Source organism: Sinohyriopsis cumingii, chromosome 2, assembly GCF_028554795.1.
Source record: "Sinohyriopsis cumingii isolate HCF-2022 chromosome 2, ASM2855479v2, whole genome shotgun sequence".
NCBI lineage: Eukaryota > Metazoa > Mollusca > Bivalvia > Unionida > Unionidae > Sinohyriopsis > Sinohyriopsis cumingii.
The window spans coordinates 166,420,718-166,444,481 of NC_142962.1; the positions used below are offsets into that span (position 1 = coordinate 166,420,718).

The following is a 23,764-nucleotide window of genomic DNA, read 5'->3' on the forward strand; positions in this document are numbered from 1 at the left end:
TCTCTGGGTCTATGAGGAGAAATATTTGGCCCCAATTACCACCACTCTATGATATTGAACACACTTTGACATTATGGCAGTGATGGCTCTATGAGGAGAAATATTTGGCCCCAATTACCACCACTCTATGATATTGAACTTTGACATTATGGCAGTGATGGCTCTATGAGGAGAAATATTTAGCCCCAATTACCACCACTCTATGATATTGAACTTTGACATTATGGCAGTGATGGCTCTATGAGGAGAAATATTTGGCCCCAATTACCACCACTCTATGATATTGAACTTTGACATTATGATGATATCAGTCATAATAATTATCTCCCAGTTGTTTTGACCTGAATTGACCAAAATTATTGACCCTGTTTACAAAATGAATCTCTCTGGTACTTTAACCTGCAAATTTGGTGAAGATGCGGTCCTGATAAAACCTGTTTCTTGATATCATTAGCTTTAGCATGCAGGGTTACATGCCCTTTCCATTCCCCCAAACTATCTTCAGATCAGATCAAATGGTTCAGTGGTCCTCTTGACAGGCTTTGTTACCATCAGAGTCATCATATGCATCCTCTCTTCCATAGAGTGAGAGGAGCGGCCATGCAAGACTCTGTTGTGACCTCAAGCACTACTCAAAGCACAGAGGCAAGTCATGGCAAGCACAAAAGACTCTTTCTATGTAATCCTCATGTTCAAAATTAATCTGAGAGATAATACTGGTATGCAGAGTCAACCTTCTCAGAGATTTAGCTTCACGGATAAACTTTGAACCTGCTGGATCCGGTAGCAGTAATGACTGCCAGACTCAATTTAATGTCAATTTACCCTATTAGATTTGTTAAATTTGCCTGTGAATTTTTTCAGAAAGAAGAATTCAGTGATCATATATTTGAGTAGCAGATCATGTGACCCAGTGTTGCTTATCAGATTAGGAGAATAGATGATCATATAGGTCAGATGTTTAGCATTCCCACCTATTACCTATTCTTCACACCTATTACCTATTCTTCACACCTATTACCTATTCTTCACACCTATAACCTATTCATTAATGTGATTGAGAAAGTAGAAGGAGAAAGCTAATGTTTAGATAAATTATGTTTCTCCAAGAATACATACCTGTTTACATTATTTAAATTCATTCCAAAATACTCTGCTAGAATCCTCATGAGCATACTGTACAGCTTACAAACTACTGACAACCTGGTGGAGGCAAAGGGAGATCATTGGCAAGAGTTATTGCCATTTGTCTACAGGAATTAGAAAAGACTAATTTTTGTCTTTTTAGTAGTGTTGGATTTGGGCTTATAGCAGGTTTATGTCCCTAATGTTGATGTGATCAGGTATGCATTCTTGGAGAAACATAAATTTACTTTAAAATTTCCTTTTTTTGAGGAAAAAATTAAATAGGCATTCTTTACCTGGATACATCTATGGATAAAAGTACTATTATGAGAGACTTGCATAATTGAACAGAGTTTCCCAATTAATTGACAGTATGTACATGAAGAATGAAGAAATGGTTGAGGAGGAAACAAAATATAGGTAATTAATTCATGAGAACTAATGTTTATAGTTAAAGTTTTTGCAAAAAATGTAAGGAATTCAGGATTCTGGAATTGGGATGCAATGAATCGACCATCTATTATCATTGGAGCTTCATTGTTTCTGACAGTGTATATGTATGTATAGGCAGACAGGAAGGTGCAATTTAATTGTATGGGTTAGTTACTCTCAGTGAACCTATTATTTTAGCTGCATCTCTGAAGCCACTGGATATATTGGGTTTGGAAGAAGGAAATAGAGTTGGCATTTCTAATCTCAATTGGAATACTATTCGAGAGCAAAGTTCCAGAGTATTGGAAACTTTTTAAAAATAATTCGGTATTTGGTTTGGGAATTTTATACTGTTTGATAGACATGGATTGCAGGTGGCGAGTATTATTAGGTAGCTTATACTGGAATAGTGATTGTAAATATTCAGGAGCACTATTATGAGATATCCTGTACATTAATTTGGCTTTTCTCAAATAGATTCGGTCTTTTATAGGTAATATTTTTAACTTACCAGCTAAATTTTCCTTGCTTTCTTTCTGGACTGATATTAGCCCAAATGCTCTTTTTTGAAGATGTGTCAGCTTTGCTATGTTTTTATCATTTGAATTACCCCATACTGTGTTACAGTAGTCTAAATAGGGTTGTATGTAACTGTTATAAAATAGTTTTCTGTGCCTTTCAGGGAGAAAATGTCTATCCTACTGAGAAGCCATAAATTTGAATTGACTTTTTTACTGATATGTTTGATATGTTCAGAGGTTATTATCTACCAGAACACCAAGTAGTCTATCATGACAGACCATTTGCAGATTTTTATCTTTCCATGTCAGGCATAGTTCATCACTATCAAGATTTTGTCCTTTTTTGCCATGTTGTGATAAGTAATATTTTAGTTTTATAGTATTTACCACCATGCCATTGCATGTGCACCAGTTGTCCAGTTTATTTAGGGCATTCTGTAAAGAAATTTTGAGTTCATGTTTTGTGTTTTGAATATCTGACAATGTTGTGTCATCTGCATAGAGATCTGTAGATGATATTGAGTCTCTTAGTAAAAGTGGTAGGTCATTAATAAATAAAATAAATAGCAATGGACCCAGAAATGAGCCTTGTGGTACTCTATATCTAATTGTTCCAGGTTCAGACAGAACATTATTTATATAAACATGTTGTGTTCTCTCACTTAAGTATGTAAACCATCTAATTGTTCTTTCATCACATTTGTAAATTTTCAGTTTCTTTAAAAGGATTTCATTGTCTACAATGTCAAAAGCTTTCCTGAAATCTACAAATACAGTTCCTATTATTCTACCTTGGTCAAGTGCTTGAAGCCGTTTATCAGTTAGGGAGATCAAGGCAGTCTCACATGAATGTTTCTGTCTAAAGCCTGTCTGATTAGGGTGTAACAGCAAGTGTTTGGTTAAATATGACATGAATGAGTCATGGACATGTTTTTCAATCAATTTTGACAAGTCTGGTAGTATTGAGTTTGGTCGGTAGTTATCAGCATCATCCTTAGAACCAAAGTTGTGAATGGGAGTTACTTTTTCAGTTTTCCATATTTTGGGGACAGATGAGGTTGCAATACTTAAATTGATTATGAATGCCTCATAATCAGGGGTTAGACTATGCGTTATTAATATTATGTCATGAAGTGATAATAACTACATGTAATAGACACCCTTGGATTGGGATCAGATATTTTTTAAATGTAGCTTTTTAAATTTGAGTCGCATTTCTGCAATGTCTGCAGTGTGTCAATTTATAGTGATGTCTAGGACTGGGGCTTCATGCTGCAGACGTGACCTCATCTCCCACCCAGTCATGTTATCTTGACACCAGGCCAACCAGTCCTATGGCTAACCTCTTAATGCTCAGCACCTAGTGAGGCAGCTATGGGCACCATTTTCAGAAGTCTTTGGTATGACTGCTGGGGTTTGAACCCATTACCTCCCACATCAGAAACAGATGCTTTTACCACTTAGGCCACCAGAGTGGTTCACACCCTTGGAAGGTTCGTTATTAATATTGTCATTGTATGTAATACACACCCTAATTAAAGGTGAACTCCAATGTACAACAGGTACTCTAATTGAAGGTGAATTCCAATGTACAACAGGTACCCTAATTGAAGGTGAACTCCAATGTACAACAGGTACCCTAATTGAAGGTGAACTCCAATGTATGAAAGGTACCCTTATTGAAGGTGAACGCCAGTGTACAACATGTACCATCTAATACTTGCAATTAAGAATGATTTGTTTTTTTACAGATGGGATATTTCATACCTAGAACAAAGACATACACACTCAAACCTGCCAATAGCAGCCACCTTCATACCTAGAGCACATTCAAATCTGTCAATAGCAGCTACCTTCATACCTAGAACAAATACATACACACAATCAAACCTGTCGATTATGGCTATCTTCATACCTTGAACAAATACATAAACACAGTTGAACATGTCAATTGCGGATACCCATGGGAAAACAAACTGGCCTTTGCACACAGGTGGCCTCTGTATAAAGATTCATCTTTCAAACTTGGTTTCTGAACAAATATCATGCACTGAATACCAGTATTGTTATTATTTTTTTAATTAATATTATTATTAGTAATAGTAGTAGTAGTTTTAAATTAGTGCAATATTAAACTAAATTATAAAATAATTTCACCTAATGTTATCATCCACACAAGATTACTGTATCCTGCTGACTTTAATCCTTTCTACAAATGAAATAATAACCGGTGCTTGAAATTTTGCATACCTCATAATTGCAATGGTATACTTGCTTACCTCATAATTACAAAAGTATATCTGCATACCTCATAATTACAGTGGAATATTTGCATACCTCATAATTACAATCGTTTATTTGCATACCTCATAATTACAACAGTATATTTGCATACCTCATGATTACAACAGTATATTTGCGTACCTCATAATTACAGTGGCATATTTGCATACCTCATAATTACAATCGTATATTTGCATACCTCATAATTACAACAGTATATTTGCATACCTTATGATTACAACAGTATATTTGCATACCTCATAATTACAGTGGCATATCTGCATACCTCATAATTACAGTGGTATATTTGCATGCCTCATAATTACAACAGTATATTTGCATACCTCACAATTACAAAAGTATATTTGCATACCTCATAATTACAGTGGTATATTTGCATACCTCATAATTACAGTGGTATATTTGCATACCTCATAATTACAACAGTATATTTGCATACCTCATAATTAGAACAGTATATTTGCATACCTCATAATTACAAAAGTATATTTGCATACCTCATAATTACAATGATATATTTGCATACCTCATAATTACAATGGTATACTTGCATACCTTATAATTACAATCATATATTTGCATGGCAAGTAACTCCTTTAATGAGGACAGGTTGATCTTGTGTTTGAGTTTAGTGTCTACAATATTTTTTGAACAGGTTTTGCAAATTGATATGTTGAGGTATGCAAAAATATCATTGTAATTATGATGCATATATACCATTGTAATTATGTTACATATTTACCATTGTAATTATGATGCAAATATACCATTGTAATTATGATGCAAATATACCATTGTAATTATGATGCAAATATACCATTGTAATTATGATATGTATATACCATTGTAATTATGATGCATATATACCATTGTAATTATGATGCAGATATACCATTGCAATTATGAGGTATGCAAATATATCATTGCAATTATGAAGTATGCAAAAATAACATTGTAATTATGATGCATATATACCATTGTAATTATGATACATATATACCATTGTAATTATGTTGCATATATACCATTGTAATTATGATTCATATATGCCATTGTAATTATGATGCATATATACCATTGTAATTATGATTCATATATGCCATTGTAATTATGATGCATATATACCGTTGTAATTATGTTGCATATATGCCATTGTAATTATGTTGCATATATACCATTGTAATTATGATGCAAATATACCATTGTAATTATGATGCATATATACCATTGTAATTATGATGCATATATACCACAGGAATTATGATGCATATATACCACTGTAATTATGATGTATATATACCATTGTAATTATGATGCAAATATACCGTTGTAAGTATGATACAAATATACCATTGTAATTATGATGCAGATATACCATTGCAATTATGAGGTATGCAATATATCATTGTAATTATGAAGTATGCAAAAATACCATTGTAATTATGATGCATATATACCATTGTAATTATGATGCATATATACTATTGTAATTATGATGCAAATATACCATTGTAATTATGATGCATATATACCACTGTAATTATGATACAAATATACCATTGTAATTATGATGCATGCACAAGGAATTACTGCAATGTCTATAATTCTGAAAGTTATATAGTTATATTTCAGATGAAATTATTATGAGTTCACGCATATGCATGTGAAAGCTATATAAGTTACTGAATTCACCCATATGCATGTGAAGGGTATGGGCACAGACACAGTACATACCTGTTGTCCACTTGTCTTTATGTTGCATTTTTTTTTCTTTCTCAGGCTGGAAATTTCATTGAACCACATGAGATCTTCAAGGGAGAGGTCGAGGAGACCATCATCAAAGTAAGGAAAACCAATGCTGTCCTGAGAGCTTTCAAGGATGCCTACTTTGAGCACAGGGGAAAACTAAAAGAATACTTCAAAGAGGGACAGAATGTCAGAGAGTGGGAGTTTGCCCACAAATTGGTTTTTGCCCGTTATGACAAGTTCCAGGAGAGAATAGAGACTATTGAGGTAGTATAACATCACTTAATAACAATTCTACTTATATAATACAGTTTTTAAGATTTGTTTTACAACAACATTGTATCAGACACCCTCCCTCAATTCAGACCCAGTTTGCATTATATTTGAACCATCCATCCAGGGGATTTGGATTTTTGGGATTATTATTCATTCCTGAACAGGTGGCATATATTATTTTATAATTGTTTGAACATTTTGTGAATTTTTTTACTTTCTCTGACCTGGTTAATTTTAGAACACATGGTACAGAACACCCTATCATTGATGCATGCTATTCATAGTTGAGTGCACACAGCCTATTGCTCACTGACCCTTGAAACCACTGTCTGGAATCTTGCTGAATTATCTTCACTTTCACACAGGCAAAATCAGTGCAAGTCATACTATGTCAGTATTGAGCCAATCAGTGCCAGAAATACATTGTCAGTACTACCCAATCAGTGCAAGTCATACCTTGTCAGTACTTAACTAATTAGTGCAAGTCATACCTTATCAGTACTTAGCCAGTTAGTGACCTTGTCAGTACTTAGCCAATCAGTGCAAGTCATACCATGACAGTGCTTAGCCAATGACCTTGTCAGTACTTAGTGAATCAGTGCAAGTCATACCTTGTCAGTGCTTAGCCAATCAGTGCAAGTCATACCATATCAGTATTTAGCCAGTAAGTGTCAGCAATACCTTGTCAGTACTTAGCCAATCAGTGCAAGTCATACCTTGTCAGTGCTTAGCCAGTCAATGAGTACTTAGCCAATCAGTGCAAGTCATACCTTGTCAGTGCTTAGCCAATCAGTGCAAGTCATACTTTGTCAGTATTTAGCCAGTCAGTGTCAGCAATACCTTGTCAGTACTTAGCCAGTCAGTGCAAGTCATAACTTATCAGTACTTAGCTAATTAGTGCAAGTCATACCTTATCAGTGCTTAGCCAATGACCTTGTCAGTACTTAGCCAATCAGTGCAAGTCATACCTTGTCATTGCTTAGCCAGTCAGTGAGTACTTAGCCAATCAGTGCAAGTCATACCTTGTCAGTATTTAGCCAGTCAGTGACATTGTCAGTACTTAGCCAATCAGTGCAAGTCATACTTTGTCAGTGCTTAGTCAATCAGTACAAATCATACCTTGTCAGTATTTAGCCAATCAGTGCCAGCAATACCTTGTCAGTACTTAGCAAATCAGTGCAAGTCATACCTTGTCAGTACTTAGCCAGTCAGTGACCTTGTCAGTACTTAGCAAATCAGTGCAAGTCATACCTTGTCAGTGCTTAGCCAACCTTGTCAGTACTTAGCCAATCAGTGCAAGTCATAACTTGTCAGTACTTAGCCAATCAGTGCAAGTCATACCTTGTCAGTACTTAGCCAATCAGTGACATTGTCAGTACTTAGCCAATCAGTGACCTTGTTATACTTAGCCAATCAGTGCAAGTCATACCTTGTCAGTACTTAGCCAATCAGTGATCTTGTCAGTACTTAGCCAATCAGTGCAAGTCATACCTTGTCAGTACTTAGCCAATCAGTGACATTGTCAGTACTTAGCCAATCAGTGACATTGTCAGTACTTAGCCAATCAGTGACCTTGTTATACTTAGCCAATCAGTGCAAGATATACCTTGTTAGTACTTAGCCAATCAGTGACATTGTCAGTACTTAGCCAGTCAGAAGAGGGAGATCTTTTTGTTCTTACCATTTATAGAAGGAAGTGATGCTCTTACTCTCAGACTCTTCCATATCAAGGTCTATTGGGTTATCCATTCAACCTACAGACTCTTCCATATCTAGGTCTGTTGGGTTATCCATTCAACCTACAGACTCTTCCATATCTAGGTCTGTTGGGTTATCCATTCAACCTACAGACTCTTCCATATCTAGGTCTGTTGGGTTATCCATTCAACCTACAGACTCTTCCATATCTAGGTCTGTTGGGTTATCCATTCAACCTACAGACTCTTCCATTTCTAGGTCTGTTGGGTTATCCATTCAACCTACAGACTCTTCCATATCTAGGTCTGTTGGGTTATCCATTCAACCTACAGACTCTTCCATATCTAGGTCTGTTGGGTTATCCATTCAACCTACAGACTCTTCCATATCTAGGTCTGTTGGGTTATCCATTCAACCTACAGACTCTTCCATATCTAGGTCTGTTGGGTTATCCATTCAACCTACAAGGAATTAAACCAAACCAGACAAGCTTCTTACACATATTGTCTCATAAGGTTAGGACAGTCGTCATGACATTCAAATGAAACTGTTCCCTAATTGACACCTGTCATGTCTTGAGGTCTGGTTCTGATATGACTTTCTCCAGGATATATATTATCCCAGTGGAGTCATTTTAACCTGTCAGTACTTATATCACCTGTCAGTACTTATATCAGCAGTGAAATAGACAACCTCTCCAGGTCACTCAGTAGTTTCATGATGAAGCTCTGCTTCCATTAGATTTGCAAGAGTAAGCAACTTTTTTCTAATGGGACAGCATCCATTCACCAATCTGTGCTAATTATAGCCCAGATCTCACACTTGATTCAGAGCTGCTGTATCAATGTTAGAAGACCAGAAGTAGAACGAATTCAATAGTATGGGGATGTACTATTCTTATGGGGATGTACTATTCATATGAGGATGTACTATTCATATGGGGATGTACTGTTCTTCTGATGTATGTATTAAAGAAGACACAAAGTTTTGGAGTGAAATAATTTTCTTCCATCAAGAATTTTGTTCTGGTCAAAAATGTTTTGGTATACAATTTAGCTGCACTAAATTTTTTCATGAAACCACTTTCTTAGTAAATTCTAATAGCAATCCTGTTTCAGTTCAGCTGGAATATTTCATATAGGTGTGACATAGGAATCCTGCTACAGTTCAGCTGGATTATTTTATACATGTGTGACATAGAAATCCTACTAAAGTTTGGATGGATTATTTCATACAGGTGTGACATAGGAATTGTGCTACAGTTGGCTAGATTGTTTTTAAAAAAAGTGTAACAACATATCCAGTGATGATATGGGTGTTCCCTTCCTAGTCCTACTTATAGTTACACCCCAGGAAAAGTGTGTACTTTACTGAATAGTAACTAATGAAACTATGGTATTTGGGATCAAGTCCTCTGTGTCCCTACTTTTTGTTGTTGTCATGGATACAGTATGACATCATTAAAATTGAGGTAATCATAATCTGACCCAATTTTTAGAGCAATAACAGGATTAGTACACTAGAGTCGTGTAAAATGTCTTCAGTCTGTTAAGTAAATTATACTTACTGGATAATACAATTTCGCAGATGTCATTGAAAATTGAATCAAGCCAGAGGTATAAAATGTTTTGCTCCTATTTTTTAATCACACAATTTTGGCATCATTTACTTCAAATGATTCTTTGATTTTGACATTAACAACTCACAATTTTAATGAATTACTGATTAGGAAATAATAAACTAATGGGATTGTCTGTCTTTGCTGTCTCTGGTATTTACATATGTTTTATAATAGAAACATGTTGAAAAATACTGAGTTTCTGATAAATTGTTTTTAGAATCTGATGGATACAGCCATGGAGTTCATGAAACTGGAGAAAGTGGAAATTGGAGGATTTAAAGGGAAAGTGCTGAGTCAGCAGATACTCAGTCTCCATGAGGAATTCATGGAGCAATACAAGGTTTTCACTGAAGCCACGTATGATTGCACAGATCTCAAGGATACTGTAAGCATCAAGTCTTGATATCTACTTCTTATTTGACACATATATACTGTAAGACTCAAGTCTTGATGTCTGCCTATACTGCAAGCATCAAGTCTTGATATCTACTTATACTGTATGCATCAAGTCTTGATATCTACTTATACTGTATGCATCAAGTCTTGATATCTACTTATTCAACACATATATACTGCAAGCATCAAGTCTTGATATCTACTTATTACTGAACATATATATACTGTAAGAATTAAGTTTTGATATTTACTTATACTGTATGCATCAAGTCTTGATATCTACTTATTCGACACATATATACTGTAAGCATCAAGTCTTGATATCTACTTATACTGTATGCATCAAGTCTTAATACTGGGCTGAACGCTTTGGCAGCATCCTGAATCGTGATACAACCATCAACGATGAAGCCTTCAGTTGTCTCTCCCAATTACCCATCAATAAAGCACTGGATGCCCCACCAACCTTGCTCGAGACACAGAAGTAATAGGTCTGCTCTTCAGTGGCAAAGCCTCTGTTCAGACTCAATCCCAGCTGAAGTCTACAAGGAAGGGGTCACATCCCTGATAGTAAGGCTCCACCAACTGATTTTACTGATGTGGCAGCAAGAGACTATCCCCCAGGAATTCAAAGACACTTCCATAATCCACCTGTATAAGCACAAAGGGAACTGCTAGGACTTCAACAACCACTGCTCTCAATTGCAGGAAAGATACTTGCCAGAATCCTTCTCAACTGCCTCACTATACATCTTGACCAGGCCAGAAAGCCAGTGTGGATTCTGAACATCATCGATCATCGACATGGTGTTTGCTTCAAGGCAGCTACAAGAGAAATGTCAAGATCAAAATGCCGACCTCTTCTCCATCTATGTTGACTTGACAAAGGCCTTCGATACTATCAGCAGAGAAGGATTATGGAAGGTAATGGCCAGGTGTGGATGCTCAAGAAAATTCTATATCTATGGTGCAGCATTTCCTCAATGACAGCATGCAGGCACGGGTCCAGGATAATGGAGAGACATCTGAGCCATTCGCATTAACCAATGGTGTCAAGTACGGTTGTGTTCTGGCACCAACACTGTTCAGTCTATTGTTCAGCGCCATGTTGATTAATGCTTTTTGAAATGTTGGAGTCAGCATCTGGTACCATACAGATGGAAAACTGTTCAACACCAGGAGGCTTCAAGTGAAAACCAAGGATATGACAGACACTATCAGGGAATTCTTATTTGCTGATGACTGCGCCCTCAATGCTGGCTCAGAAGCCGACCTGCAATGCAGCATTGACAAGTTCTTCAGCTCCTGCACAAGCTTTGGTCTCACCATCAGTACCAAGAAGACTGAAGTCCTGCATCAGCTGGCCCCTGGAAAGCCCTATGTTGATCCCAACATCACCATCAACGGCCTAAAACTCAACATAGTGAACTGCTTCACCTACCTTGGCAGCACAGTGTCACAGAGCTCAACTAAATGTCTACAGGGCAGTTGTACTCCCTACACTACATTAAGCATGCGAAATGTGGACGGTGTATCAATGCCACGCCAGAAAGCTGAACCACTTTCACACCACATTAGTCACAGGAAAATCCTTAACATCAAGTGGCAGGACAAGGTTCCAGACACGGAAGTGCTCACCCTAGCAGGCCTACCCAGCATCCACACCATCCTGATGCAGTCCCACTGGCTGCCTAAGATACTCTTCTATGGCGAGCTACAGAAAGGACAGCAATCCCACGGACGTCAGAGGAAACGCTTCAAAGATAATCTGAAAGCTGCAATGAAAGCGTTCAACATCAACCCTGATTCCTGGGAGCATACAACAAGCGATCAAATTACTCAGCATTCCTCCATGAACAAAGGCTCCAGGTTGTGTGAATCTAGCAGGACAGCAGCAGCAGAGCTGAAGAGGCAAGCCAGAAAAGCGTGTGCCATCAACCCTCCTGGAGATGTCCCACTCATCCCTTGTCCCTTATACAAATGTACATTCTGTGCAAGGATTGGCCTCATCAGCCACCTGCACACTCACTGAACAGAACCCGACCTCCAACCCTCAAATGACTAAAGTGGTTTGCGTTGACTCGACGGATGAACAACATGCATCAAGTTTTGATTTCTACTTCTTACTGGACACATATACTGCATGAATCAAATCTTGATATCTGCTTATACTGTTTGCATCAAGTCTTGATATCTTCTTCTTACTGGACACATATATACTGTATGAATCAAATCTTGATATCTACTTATATTGTTTTTCCCTGTCGGATTTTCTTTCAGATTTCTGTTTCAAGTACAGTTAAACCTGTCCTAATTGTCAACTTTTCATAGCTATCACCTTGTCACAATGGCCATTTAGATTTCCCCCTGGCAAATTTTCTGTATAAATGTCATATGTGTAATAGTTACATGCTTCTGTTTTACTGTACTTTCTTTCAGAGATTTGTCAACAACTACAAGCATTTCCTAGAGAGTGTCAAAGACTTTGATAGACGCCTAGCTACCATTGCCTGCCAGGCCTTCGATGACTGTTCGGGTTTGGAGTCTGCTTACAAGGTCAGTTTTAACTTTGTTTAACCCTTTACCTCATGCAAGCGTCTTTGGATGCCTCTACTCCATTCACATGGAAGTGACTTTTGATGCCTCTACAAGGTTTGCATGGAAGCACCTTTTGACGCCTGCTGTAAACATCAGCCATTTTGAGCTGGTTTTCATAGCGCCACCTTTGGGGAAAACCCCCCTATTAGATACTACATTCATTTCTGCGAATGAAAATTATGTCAGATCACGTGGTCAATATCTGCTATTTAAAGTAACTGGGTCATAATCTCCAATCTCCAAAATGGCGGTCACGGATTTCATTCAGTACGTACGAAGTTTTCACAATTAGAATCACAACTATGAAAGATTCAATAACTTAGGTAAAGGCTCTGATATTGATGTAGGCAGCAATTAGTTTTTATAAATTATCAAATTCAGATGATTTCGTGACGTAGACACACACGAAAACCTTGTAAATTTCAAGTATTGGAATAGGCAGCTATGGTTGGTCACGTGTCCTCACTGACATGACGGTGAACAAGTTCTCTCTTGATTTTAAAGAACATAAAAAAAAATTTACCCTGAAAAATAATTACACAGCTATAACAATTGGACTTTACTCTTACATTTTTCCACATATAATAGATGTGTACCAAAAATGTACAATGGTTAAAACTGCTGTTAAACGTAACATACACTACATTGCTTAACAGTTCACAGGCAGGCCTATGCGTATGCTGTCGACTAGGTAACATGCAGGTTTTCTATTTATAGCGCGCTGCACTTTGTCACTATGCTCTATGAGGTAAAGGGTTAAAATGATATGTGTTTTTAAGCTCATTGGTAAAGAAAATATTCAACCATTCCACTACTAGACTGTTTTTCTTTTCTTTATTTTTGGAAATGTTCTTGTCAGAGGGCTGTACAGTAGTCAGCAGGCCCCATATATACAAAGATCCTCAAAACAGAACTTGAATTTAAATTCTGCAGTTTTCTTGATCTTTGTTGGCATAACTGATAACAATTCAAATGGGTTGTGAATTTGCAATTTCTTAATCACAGACAGCTTTTTAAAGATGTTAATTTTTTATTGAAAGATTACATTTTGTGGAATAGAGATAAAACAAAGGCTGGATACTATAACTGTATTTTACTCCTTAATACCTACCAAATGTTCAGAACTAGTCCTTAATACCTACCAAATGTTCAGAACTAGTCCTTAATACCTACCAAATGTTCAGAACTAGTCCTTAATACCTACCAAATGTTCAGAACTAGTCCTTAATACCTACCAAATGTTCAGAACTAGTCCTTAATACCTATCAAATGTTCAGAACTAGTCCTTAATACCTACCAAATGTTCAGAACTAGTCCTTAATACCTACCAAATGTTCAGAACTAGTCCTTAATACCTACCAAATGTTCAGAACTAGTCCTTAATACCTACCAAATGTTCAATACCTATCAAATGTTCAGAACTAGTCCTTAATACCTACCAAATGTTCAGAACTAGTCCTTAATACCTACCAAATGTTCAGAACTAGTCCTTAATACCTACCAAATGTTCAGAACTAGTCCTTAATACCTATCAAATGTTCAGAACTAGTCCTTAATACCTACCAAATGTTCAATACCTATCAAATGTTCAGAACTAGTCCTTAATACCTACCAAATGTTCAGAACTAGTCCTTAATACCTACCAAATGTTCAGAACTAGTCCTTAATACCTACCAAATGTTCAGAACTAGTCCTTAATACCTACCAAATGTTCAGAACTAGTCCTTAATACCTACCAAATGTTCAGAACTAGTCCTTAATACCTATCAAATGTTCAGAACTAGTCCTTAATACCTACCAAATGTTCAGAACTAGTCCTTAATACCTACCAAATGTTCAGAACTAGTCCTTAATACCTACCAAATGTTCAGAACTAGTCCTTAATACCTACCAAATGTTCAGAACTAGTCCTTAATACCTATCAAATGTTCAGAACTAGTCCTTAATACCTACCAAATGTTCAGAACCAAAGTCTGTGATACCTAACCAAATGTTCAGAACCAGTCCTTAATACCTATCAAATGTTCGGAACCAAAGTCCTTAATACCTACCAAATGTTCAGAACCAAAGGCCTTAATGCCTACCAAATGTTCAGAACCAAGCCATGATAAAGTAAAATTGAGATGTTTTGTGCATAATGTGCCAGCACAAGTTCTTTCTTATTTTCACTTTTGTACAGTGTAACCCCACTATAGCACGCATTGTTATAACATGTGGCTTGGCTACCAAAATTTCATATACATATACTTGTTAGATACACAAAACTTTGTTTTTTAAAAGCATGAAAAGTTATGTGCAAAAAGTGTATTATCATTTTTGTGGAAGAGAGAATTCTAACATAAGATGATCATGGCATGGCTCCTGCAATTTCATATACATGTTTTTATCTCGTACACAGAAAAAGTTTTTCTTCTTAAAAGTACGAAAAATAACATGTAAAAAGTTTATTCAGGTATCATGCTGGGCTTCACCAATGTCGCAAATTGCAATTTATTTTCCTACTGGTGACCTGAGAACTGTATGCTTATAAGATTTCTGCATTTTTTTTTTTATAGCAGAGATCAACAGGATGAGTCACTATCTCATTTTGGATGAAATATTATCGTCTGCTAGTTAGTAATTCATATATTTATTTTGACTGATCTCTGTATCTGGATGGTAAGTAAAATTCCTCTTCTTTTCACTCATGAAATTAAATCCTTTATAACACATATTTTTTTCTGTAGTAATCCCTGTCAGAACAGAACACCTGTGTATTCATGGCCTGTTAGCCATTTTTTTAATAAAAAATTGACACACATATGGAAGATAACATCACTCTGACACAAGAACTGTAACCAAAGAAACCCAAAACAACCAAACAAAAACCCAAAACAAACCTGATATCTACTTGTTCATCCGTATATGATACCAGGACTAGCCACAATTGACCAACTTATGAAAGCAGGAAAAAAACCACTACAATCGACCAAATGATGGCTGATTCCTTTTGTTTTTTAAATGAACCCAGAAAAAAATAATTCTGCTGAAACTTCAAAGAAAATTGATCACCTTTGAAGTACCAATCCTTCTCTATAAATACTAAGCAAATGAAAAGAAAATTTAAGTCTGGGTCAATGTTCTAGAGTTATTTCATTTTGCTGCCACAGTAAGAAACAGACATGTTTGGTCCTCCAAAGCTGTTCTTTTCTGGCAACTTCAATAAGACATGCACATTTATTCAAAGAAAGCCAACTACAATCTTCAGTAAAACAAATAACCTCTCATCAAAGGAAGTCAGCACCAAAGTTAAATAAAAACAATGGAATCCGAAAGAATGTTGCATTTTCCAAAATGAATGGAAGACATTTGTTTTACCACGAAAGTTTCACTTTTGCAGAAAAAAAATGATTATGTTAACTACCAACAGCGGCATAAAATGCAATTAAATTTCCAGTCTTTTGAAATCATATACATGTGGACGTCAAGTTAGCTGAAGATGGGCTATCTTACAAAGATGTTTGTTAAACTTTTTTAAGTTTTTCAAGTTTTCATTTCCCTCTCAATAGCCTTATTCCCTAGCCTTGGCAAGAGGTTGCTGTCTCCAGCTGACCACAATCTAGGTCAATTAAGAACATGTACATGTAGCAATGCTAAACAGCTTTAGCCATGTGCTACTGGCAACAAATTTGGTGAATTGTTAAAGGACATATAGATCAAAACGAGGACTACCATTTTTTATTCATACATAGTATTTGTTTTTTCTTACGGGATGTGTTGAGTCATTCATGAAATTTATAACATGTGATCTATATGCGAATTCATGGATTTATTATATACAAGTACAGTACTTTACAAATTACAGATTGTACTATACAAATCTAAGTTGTCAATATACAAGTGTTTTTCAGACTAGTTTTTTGTCTTCATTTAATCAAAAGCATATTTTTGCACCCACTTTTATTACCCACTCACTCCCCGCCTGGCATATTTTAGGTAAATGCATCATTTTATCAGCTGATTTGGTTGGTTATAACACGGTTTGATCTGTAACTGATTTGGTTGGTTATTACATGGTTTGATCTATAACATGGCCAGCTTCTATGGACCCAACTGGTGTGTTATAGTGGGTTAACACTGTATATTGCACTTTTTCACCTAAGTTTAGTAATGATTTAGATTTTTGTTTCCTTTTCTCGGATACTGGAAAGAGGGGTTAGAGATCAAATGTACAAAAGATGTCAGGTACTGACAGTGACAAATTTGGACCAAACAGTTTACTTGCCATCATTGAAGGAAGACACATAACATGTAAAATATTATTACCCTAGGATCATAGTTAAGGGCTGGAGTGATCTTAATTATTACACCAGGGTCATTGAAGGAAGACAAATGTAAAATATAATTATTACCCTAGGATCACAGTTAAGAGGTGGAGTGAGCTTAATTATTACACCAGGGTCATTGTTGGGGTTGGAGTGAGCTTGCTTATTACTCTAGGGTCTGTGTTGGGGGTGGAGTGAACTTAATTATTACTCTAGGGTAATAGTTGGGGGTGGGATGAGCTGAATTATTACTCTACTGTCATAGTTGGGGGTGAGTGTCAGGTGTTTAAATGTAATAAAGAGTGTGAAGATTTGTAATGGAAAACCATAGTAGTTTTTATATAGGAATGTTCCCAGGAATAATTAGCTTATTTGGTTTTCCTATTATCTTTAAGTAATACTTGTGTATAGATATAAATATATATTGACAGCTACTGGACATTATGGGGAACCTGCTTGATCGACCCCTAATTAAGAAAGACTTTGAGGAGAAGTACCCTGTCATTGTGCAGATGATGCACAAGGAACTGGACACAGTCAAGGAGGTCTATGACGAACAGCTGAAGATCAAGGAGGCCGAGGGTGAAATCCCCATCCACAAGAACATGCCTAAGGTCACAGGGAGCCTGAAGTGGACACAAGAACTAAGAGAGAGACTGGCCATCCCAATGTCCAACTACAAACATCTAGAACATCCGTATGTTCATAAATCAGTAGTCGAAATCATACACAATAGATCAGTAAGAATTGTACAGACCCTGAAACTCCAAGATACAGTTTGAATGCACTATTGGAAATGCAATTCAAATGAGCTGTCAGTAAGAATTATACAACTGACTTTGTTATGATAATACAAAGCAATAGTTATATGTAAATATTAGCATCAATTTTCCTTTTGTTTTTCAATGAAATGAAATTTGAAACTCAGTGTACTGTCTTTTGACAGATGCTGACTCAGTCATCACAGTACACATTATAGTTTTATCTTTATTGCATTAGAAAGGAAAATGGAAGAATTGTATTTTTACAGCTGTGTGATAAATCTTTTGACAGTAATGGTAGCATGCTCTATCTATAATAACACAGTTTTATAATTCACAAATCTGACATGATACGTTTAATATGCAGACTTCCAATGATGACTTTAATAAGTTTTCTGTGCGCAGTTTGTCAGTTTTGTTACTCAACCTAGGAAGGGTTTAATTTATTTTTCTGGCAGACCTGTGTTATTCTTTGTGTATTGTACACAGACCTTTGTTATTCTTTCTATGTATTGTACACAGACCTGTGTTATTCTTTGTGTATTGTACACAGACCTGTGTTATTCTTTGTGTATTGTACACAGACCTGTGTTATTCTTTGTGTATTGTACACAGACCTGTATTATTCTTTCTATGTATTGTACACAGACCTTTGTTATTCTTCCTGTGTATTGTACACAGACCTGTGTTATTCTTTCTGTGTATTGTACACAGAACTCTAAGTTTAGTAAACAAAATCTATATTTAAAGAAAACTCAGTTTTAATATTTTTTCTTGCATGTTAAAAGCAATAGACCAAATTGAAATACCTGATTTTCAAAATGTAAATAGTTCCAAAAGCAGTTTTCTGTCCGTTGTAGGATATATATGGGTTACATTCTTTTATTTTGGCTCCAGTAACACAACAGCATGTAAATAAGTACATGTATTTTATTTATGATTCTGTGTTTGTAATTGTTAGTTATTTGTGTCCTCCATCTTGAAGAAAGGCTCTGTAGCTCTCAAAGTTCATGGCCAGTTTCACAGACTCTCTCTCTCTTTCTCTCTATCTCTTTCTCTCTTGTTCTTGTTATTACAGGAAACAGCTTATCATGGCAGGAGATGGCAGTCAATCAATGGTCCACTGGCCAGTTAATTAACCAAATTAATTTTCTATAGCAATATACATTAATGGTCCATCATTTTTCTCATTTTAATATGTATTTCAGACTGAACCCCAGGTCAGCCTTTTTCTTTGTGATACATACTTATTTAAAGGTATGTCAAAATGTAGAAGTAGTATGTTATTTGAAATGATATGGATCATTAACAGATCAATAATTGATCAATATTTCAGTGTGATGAAGACCGATGATGCCAAGGAAGTTTTCACCAAGCATGAGCAAATGCTTCGTCTGCTTAGCATGTAAGTTCATTTATTTGCATTATACCTCTTGGCATGTGAGTTTATTTACATTGTACCTCTTGGCATGTGAGTTTATTTACATTGTACTTCTTGGCATGTGAGTTTATTTACATTACACCTCTTGGCATGTGAGTTTATTTACATTGTACTTCTTGGCATGTGAGTTTATTTACATTGTACCTCTTGGCATGTGAGTTTATTTACATTATACTTCTTGGCCTGCGAGTTTATTTACATTACACCTCTTGGCATGTGAGTTTATTTACATTACACCTCTTGGCATGTGAGTTTATTTACATTGTACTTCTTGGCATGTGAGTTTATTTACATTATACTTCTTGGCCTGCGAGTTTATTTACATTACACCTCTTGGCATGTGAGTTTATTTACATTACACCTCTTGGCATGTGAGTTTATTTACATTGTACTTCTTGGCATGTGAGTTTATTTACATTGTACCTCTTGGCATGTGAGTTTATTTACATTATACTTCTTGGCATGTGAGTTCATTTACATTGTACTTCTTGGCATGTGAGTTTATTTACATTATACTTCTTGGCATGGGGACCCCGAGTGGTCTAAAGCGCTCTCCGTTACGGATCACTGCCATCTCACCTCTGTATGCGTGGGTTCGAGTCTAGGATTTGGCTAACGTGGGTATGTGAGAAAGCTCGCCAGTAGCTTCTCGTGGGTGGGTGGTTCTTCCCGGGGTTTTCCCGGGTTCTTCCTCCACCATTAATACTGGCCGCCATGCATAGCCTATCGTGTGCTGAAATATGGCATTAAACCCCACAACAACAACAACAACAACAACAACTTCTTGGCATGTGAGTTTATTTACATTATACCTCTTGGCATGTGAATTTATTTACATTATACTTCATGGCATGTGAGTTTATTTACTTAAATTATACCTCATCATACTGCGAAAATTACAACCACACTAATAGCTTTGAACTACATCATAATAATGAAAAAATCCAAGTTTGTCTTTTTTAATTCCCTCCCTTTCCATATTGAAATCCTTCAAAATTCTTGAATCTGACAGCCAGAAACATGATGTGCTGAAAGAATGCATGAAGTGTCATTGTTTTCCTAGTCAGTCATTGGTATAAAGGTAATGAATGGGCAGATAAACCTGTCCTACAGTCACATTGCTATAAAGGTAATGAATGGGCAGATGAAACATTCCTACAGTCACATTGGTATAAAGGTAATGAATGGGCAGATAAACCTGTCCTACAGTCACATTGGTATAAAGGTAATGAATGGGCAGATAAACCTGTCCTACAGTCACATTGGTATAAAGGTAATGAATGGGCAGATGAAACAAAGTTCCATTTCTAAATGGAAGATTCCATTTACTGACTTAAGTATTGTATAAATCAGCTTGTTCAGCATCCTTAGCAAAATTTGCAAAATAAAAAACTCCACAAACTTCGAGCATCCAACATTTTGATATGAACTGCATGAAGAAACCATATGGTGTACCACTTGAGAAAATCTTAGAGTTTCTGAATTATTGCAGCATGGTTCATTACAATTTGGTTCAGAAAATACTTGCTGATGATAGTGATTTCATATGATTGGAGCTGGGAAAGTGTTAATGGAGATACCAGTGAGTGATTTTGAGCCTGATATGGTGTTAAATATGAGTCAGATGTACATGCTGGATGGACAAAAAAATAGATGGCATGGACCTTTCAGTAGTATTTTGAAATTAAATGTACAAAGGGCAAAATACTGAACCTAATTAAAGTACAGATAATTTAAAAGTATAATGCAATTTTCATTTTTTTAATTAATCAGTTTTGCCCTGTGGATGATATACTACAAAACTATATACATATATCCATATCATGATTATGATAAATTGATTAAATAAGATAAACAAAATGAAATTAAGAAAAAAAGATTTTTATTTTAATACCTCCATCTGCACAAGCATTGATGGACTAAATACCCTTATACAGCATTATGGACTAAATACCCTTATACAGCATTATGGACTAAATTCCCGTATACAGCATTATGGACTAAATACCTGTATACAGCATTACGGACTAAATACCCTTATACAGCATTATGGACTAAATACCCTTATACAGCATTATGGACTAAATATCCATATTCAGCATTATGGACTAAATACCTGTATACAGCATTATGGACTAAATACCCTTATACAGCATTGCTGGATTAAATACCCTTATACAGCATTATGGACTAGATACCCTTATACAGCATTATGGACTAAATACCCATATACAGCATTATGGACTAAATACCCTTATACAGCATTATGGACTAAATACCCATATACAGCATTTACTAAATACCCTTATACAGCATTATGGACTAAATACCCATATGCAGCATTATGCACTAAATACCCTTATACAGCATTATGGACTAAATACCCTTATACAGCATTGTTGGACTAAATACCCTTATACAGCATTGCTGGACTAAATACCCTTATACAGCATTAATGGATTATATACCCTTATACAGCATTATGGACTAAATACCTTTATACAGATTGATGGACTAAATACCCTTATACAGCATTGCTGGACTAAATATCTCTGGAAAATTGCACAAAACAGTCACAAAGATCAGTTTCCCAACATATTCAAGCTGACAAAGCTAGCTATGTATATGCCCCTTAAGAAAGAAGCACAGAACAATATTGATACAAAGAAAAGGAGTATGCTCAGAAATAATTAACAGGTTAATGCTTATACAACTGGAGGTGACATCTGTCAAAGATGTTGATTTCAGTAGAGCTTTAAGAAAGTGGGGCAGGAAGAAAGAGAGACAGATATTGAAGTTTAGATAAATATTGACTTATGACCATTTATTTAAGCTTTTGACATGGTGGCTCATGAAATCCTTTTGAGGAAACTGAAAATCTACCAATGTGATGAAAGAACAATTAGATGGTTTACTTCTTACTTAAGTGAGAGAACACAACATGTTTACATAAATAATGTTCTGTCTGAACCTGAAACAATTAGATATAGAGGTAACCACGAGGCTCAATTCTAGGTCCATTACTATTCATTTTATTTATTAATAACCTACGACTTTTACTAAGAGACTCAATATCATCTACAGATCTCTATGCAGATGACACAACATTGTCAGACATCCAAAACACAATGCATGAACTCGAAATTTCTTTACAGAATGCCCGAAACAAACTGGAAAACTGGTGCACATGCAATGGCATGGTGGTAAATACTGGTAAAACTAAAATATTACTTATCTCAACATGGAAAAGAAGGACAAATCTTGATAGTGATGAACTATGTCTGACATGGAAGGATAAAAATTTGCAAATGGTCTGTCATGATAGACTACTTGGTGTTCTGGTAGATAATAACCTATCATAGACTGAACATATCAAACATATCAGTAAAAAAGTCAATTCAAGTTTATGGCTTCTCAGTAGGATAAGACATTTTCTCCCTGAAAGGCACAGAAAACTATTTTATAACAGTTACATACAACCCTATTTGGACTACTGTAGTACAGTATGAGGTAATTCAAATGATAAAAACATAGCAAAGCTGACACATCTTCAAAAAAGAGCATTTGGGCTAATATCAGTCCAGAAAGAAAGCAAGGAAAATTTAGCTGGTAAGTTAAAAATATTACCTATAAAAGACCGAATCTATTTGAGAAAAGCCAAATTAATGTACAGGATATCTCATAATAGTGCTCCTGAATATTTACAATCACTATTCCAGTATAGGCTACCTGGTAATACTCCCCACCTGCGATCCATGTCTACCAAACAGTATAAAATTCCCAAACCAAATAAGGAGTTATTTAAAAAAAGTTTCCAATACTCTGGAACTCTGCTCTGGAATAGTATTCCAGTTGAGATTAGAAATGCCCACTCTATTTCCTTCTTCCAAACCCAATATATCCAGTGGCTTCAGAGATGCAGCTAAAATAAAAGAATTCCTTTGTATGAGGGCCTCAGGGTAGATTAGTTTTTAGCTAATTGTGTTACCCTCTTTAAATAAGGTCATTATTATTATTTCCTCCCCCTCCTTTTTTCTTTGACGAAGGAGGAGGTCTTCCTTAAGATAAAATCCTCTCATCTTCTCTCCTTAACTTGTGTATGGGAAACAAATTTGGAATTTCTCTTTTTTATGCAGAGATATTTAACCAGTGAATGAATTTGCTGATGGAAAGATAAAATTAGCATAGAATGAGCAATGGGGCAGATTTCAAACTGCTCAAGTTTATCACCTTGTTTAAGTTAAAACAAAAAAATTGTTGAATAGGACTGGGTGTAGTCAAAAGTTTTCCTTTGTCACTAACAAATACATGTACATGTGGCTGCAGCAGTCTTCTGCATCTTATGCAGGAAGGAAAATGTGATAGATTTTGTTGGTATTCAACCTTATTCCCATGCCGGTTTGATCTAGATGAAATTTTCTTTGCATGAGGAAATTGCATTATTCTTTCTGTTTTGAAGATAACATCGCAATGTCTCTCAAATTTAACAGAGACACGAAATTGTTAAGATGTTTTCGGATCATTCATATTGTACAAAACAA

General features: G+C 35.8%; 1 protein-coding gene across 1 annotated transcript in view; it reads left to right on the top strand.

The window, feature by feature from the left end:
* The window catches only part of LOC149806256 (dynein beta chain, ciliary-like), a 185,028-nt gene that overhangs the window by 27,736 nt on the left and 133,528 nt on the right, over positions 1-23,764 (top strand). The window contains exons 6-10 of the mRNA XM_089951202.1: positions 6,162-6,395; positions 9,941-10,108; positions 12,559-12,675; positions 17,453-17,718; positions 19,119-19,187. Of these exons, the coding sequence (XP_089807328.1) occupies positions 6,162-6,395; positions 9,941-10,108; positions 12,559-12,675; positions 17,453-17,718; positions 19,119-19,187 (854 nt within the window). The remainder of the gene's footprint in view (positions 1-6,161; positions 6,396-9,940; positions 10,109-12,558; positions 12,676-17,452; positions 17,719-19,118; positions 19,188-23,764) is intronic.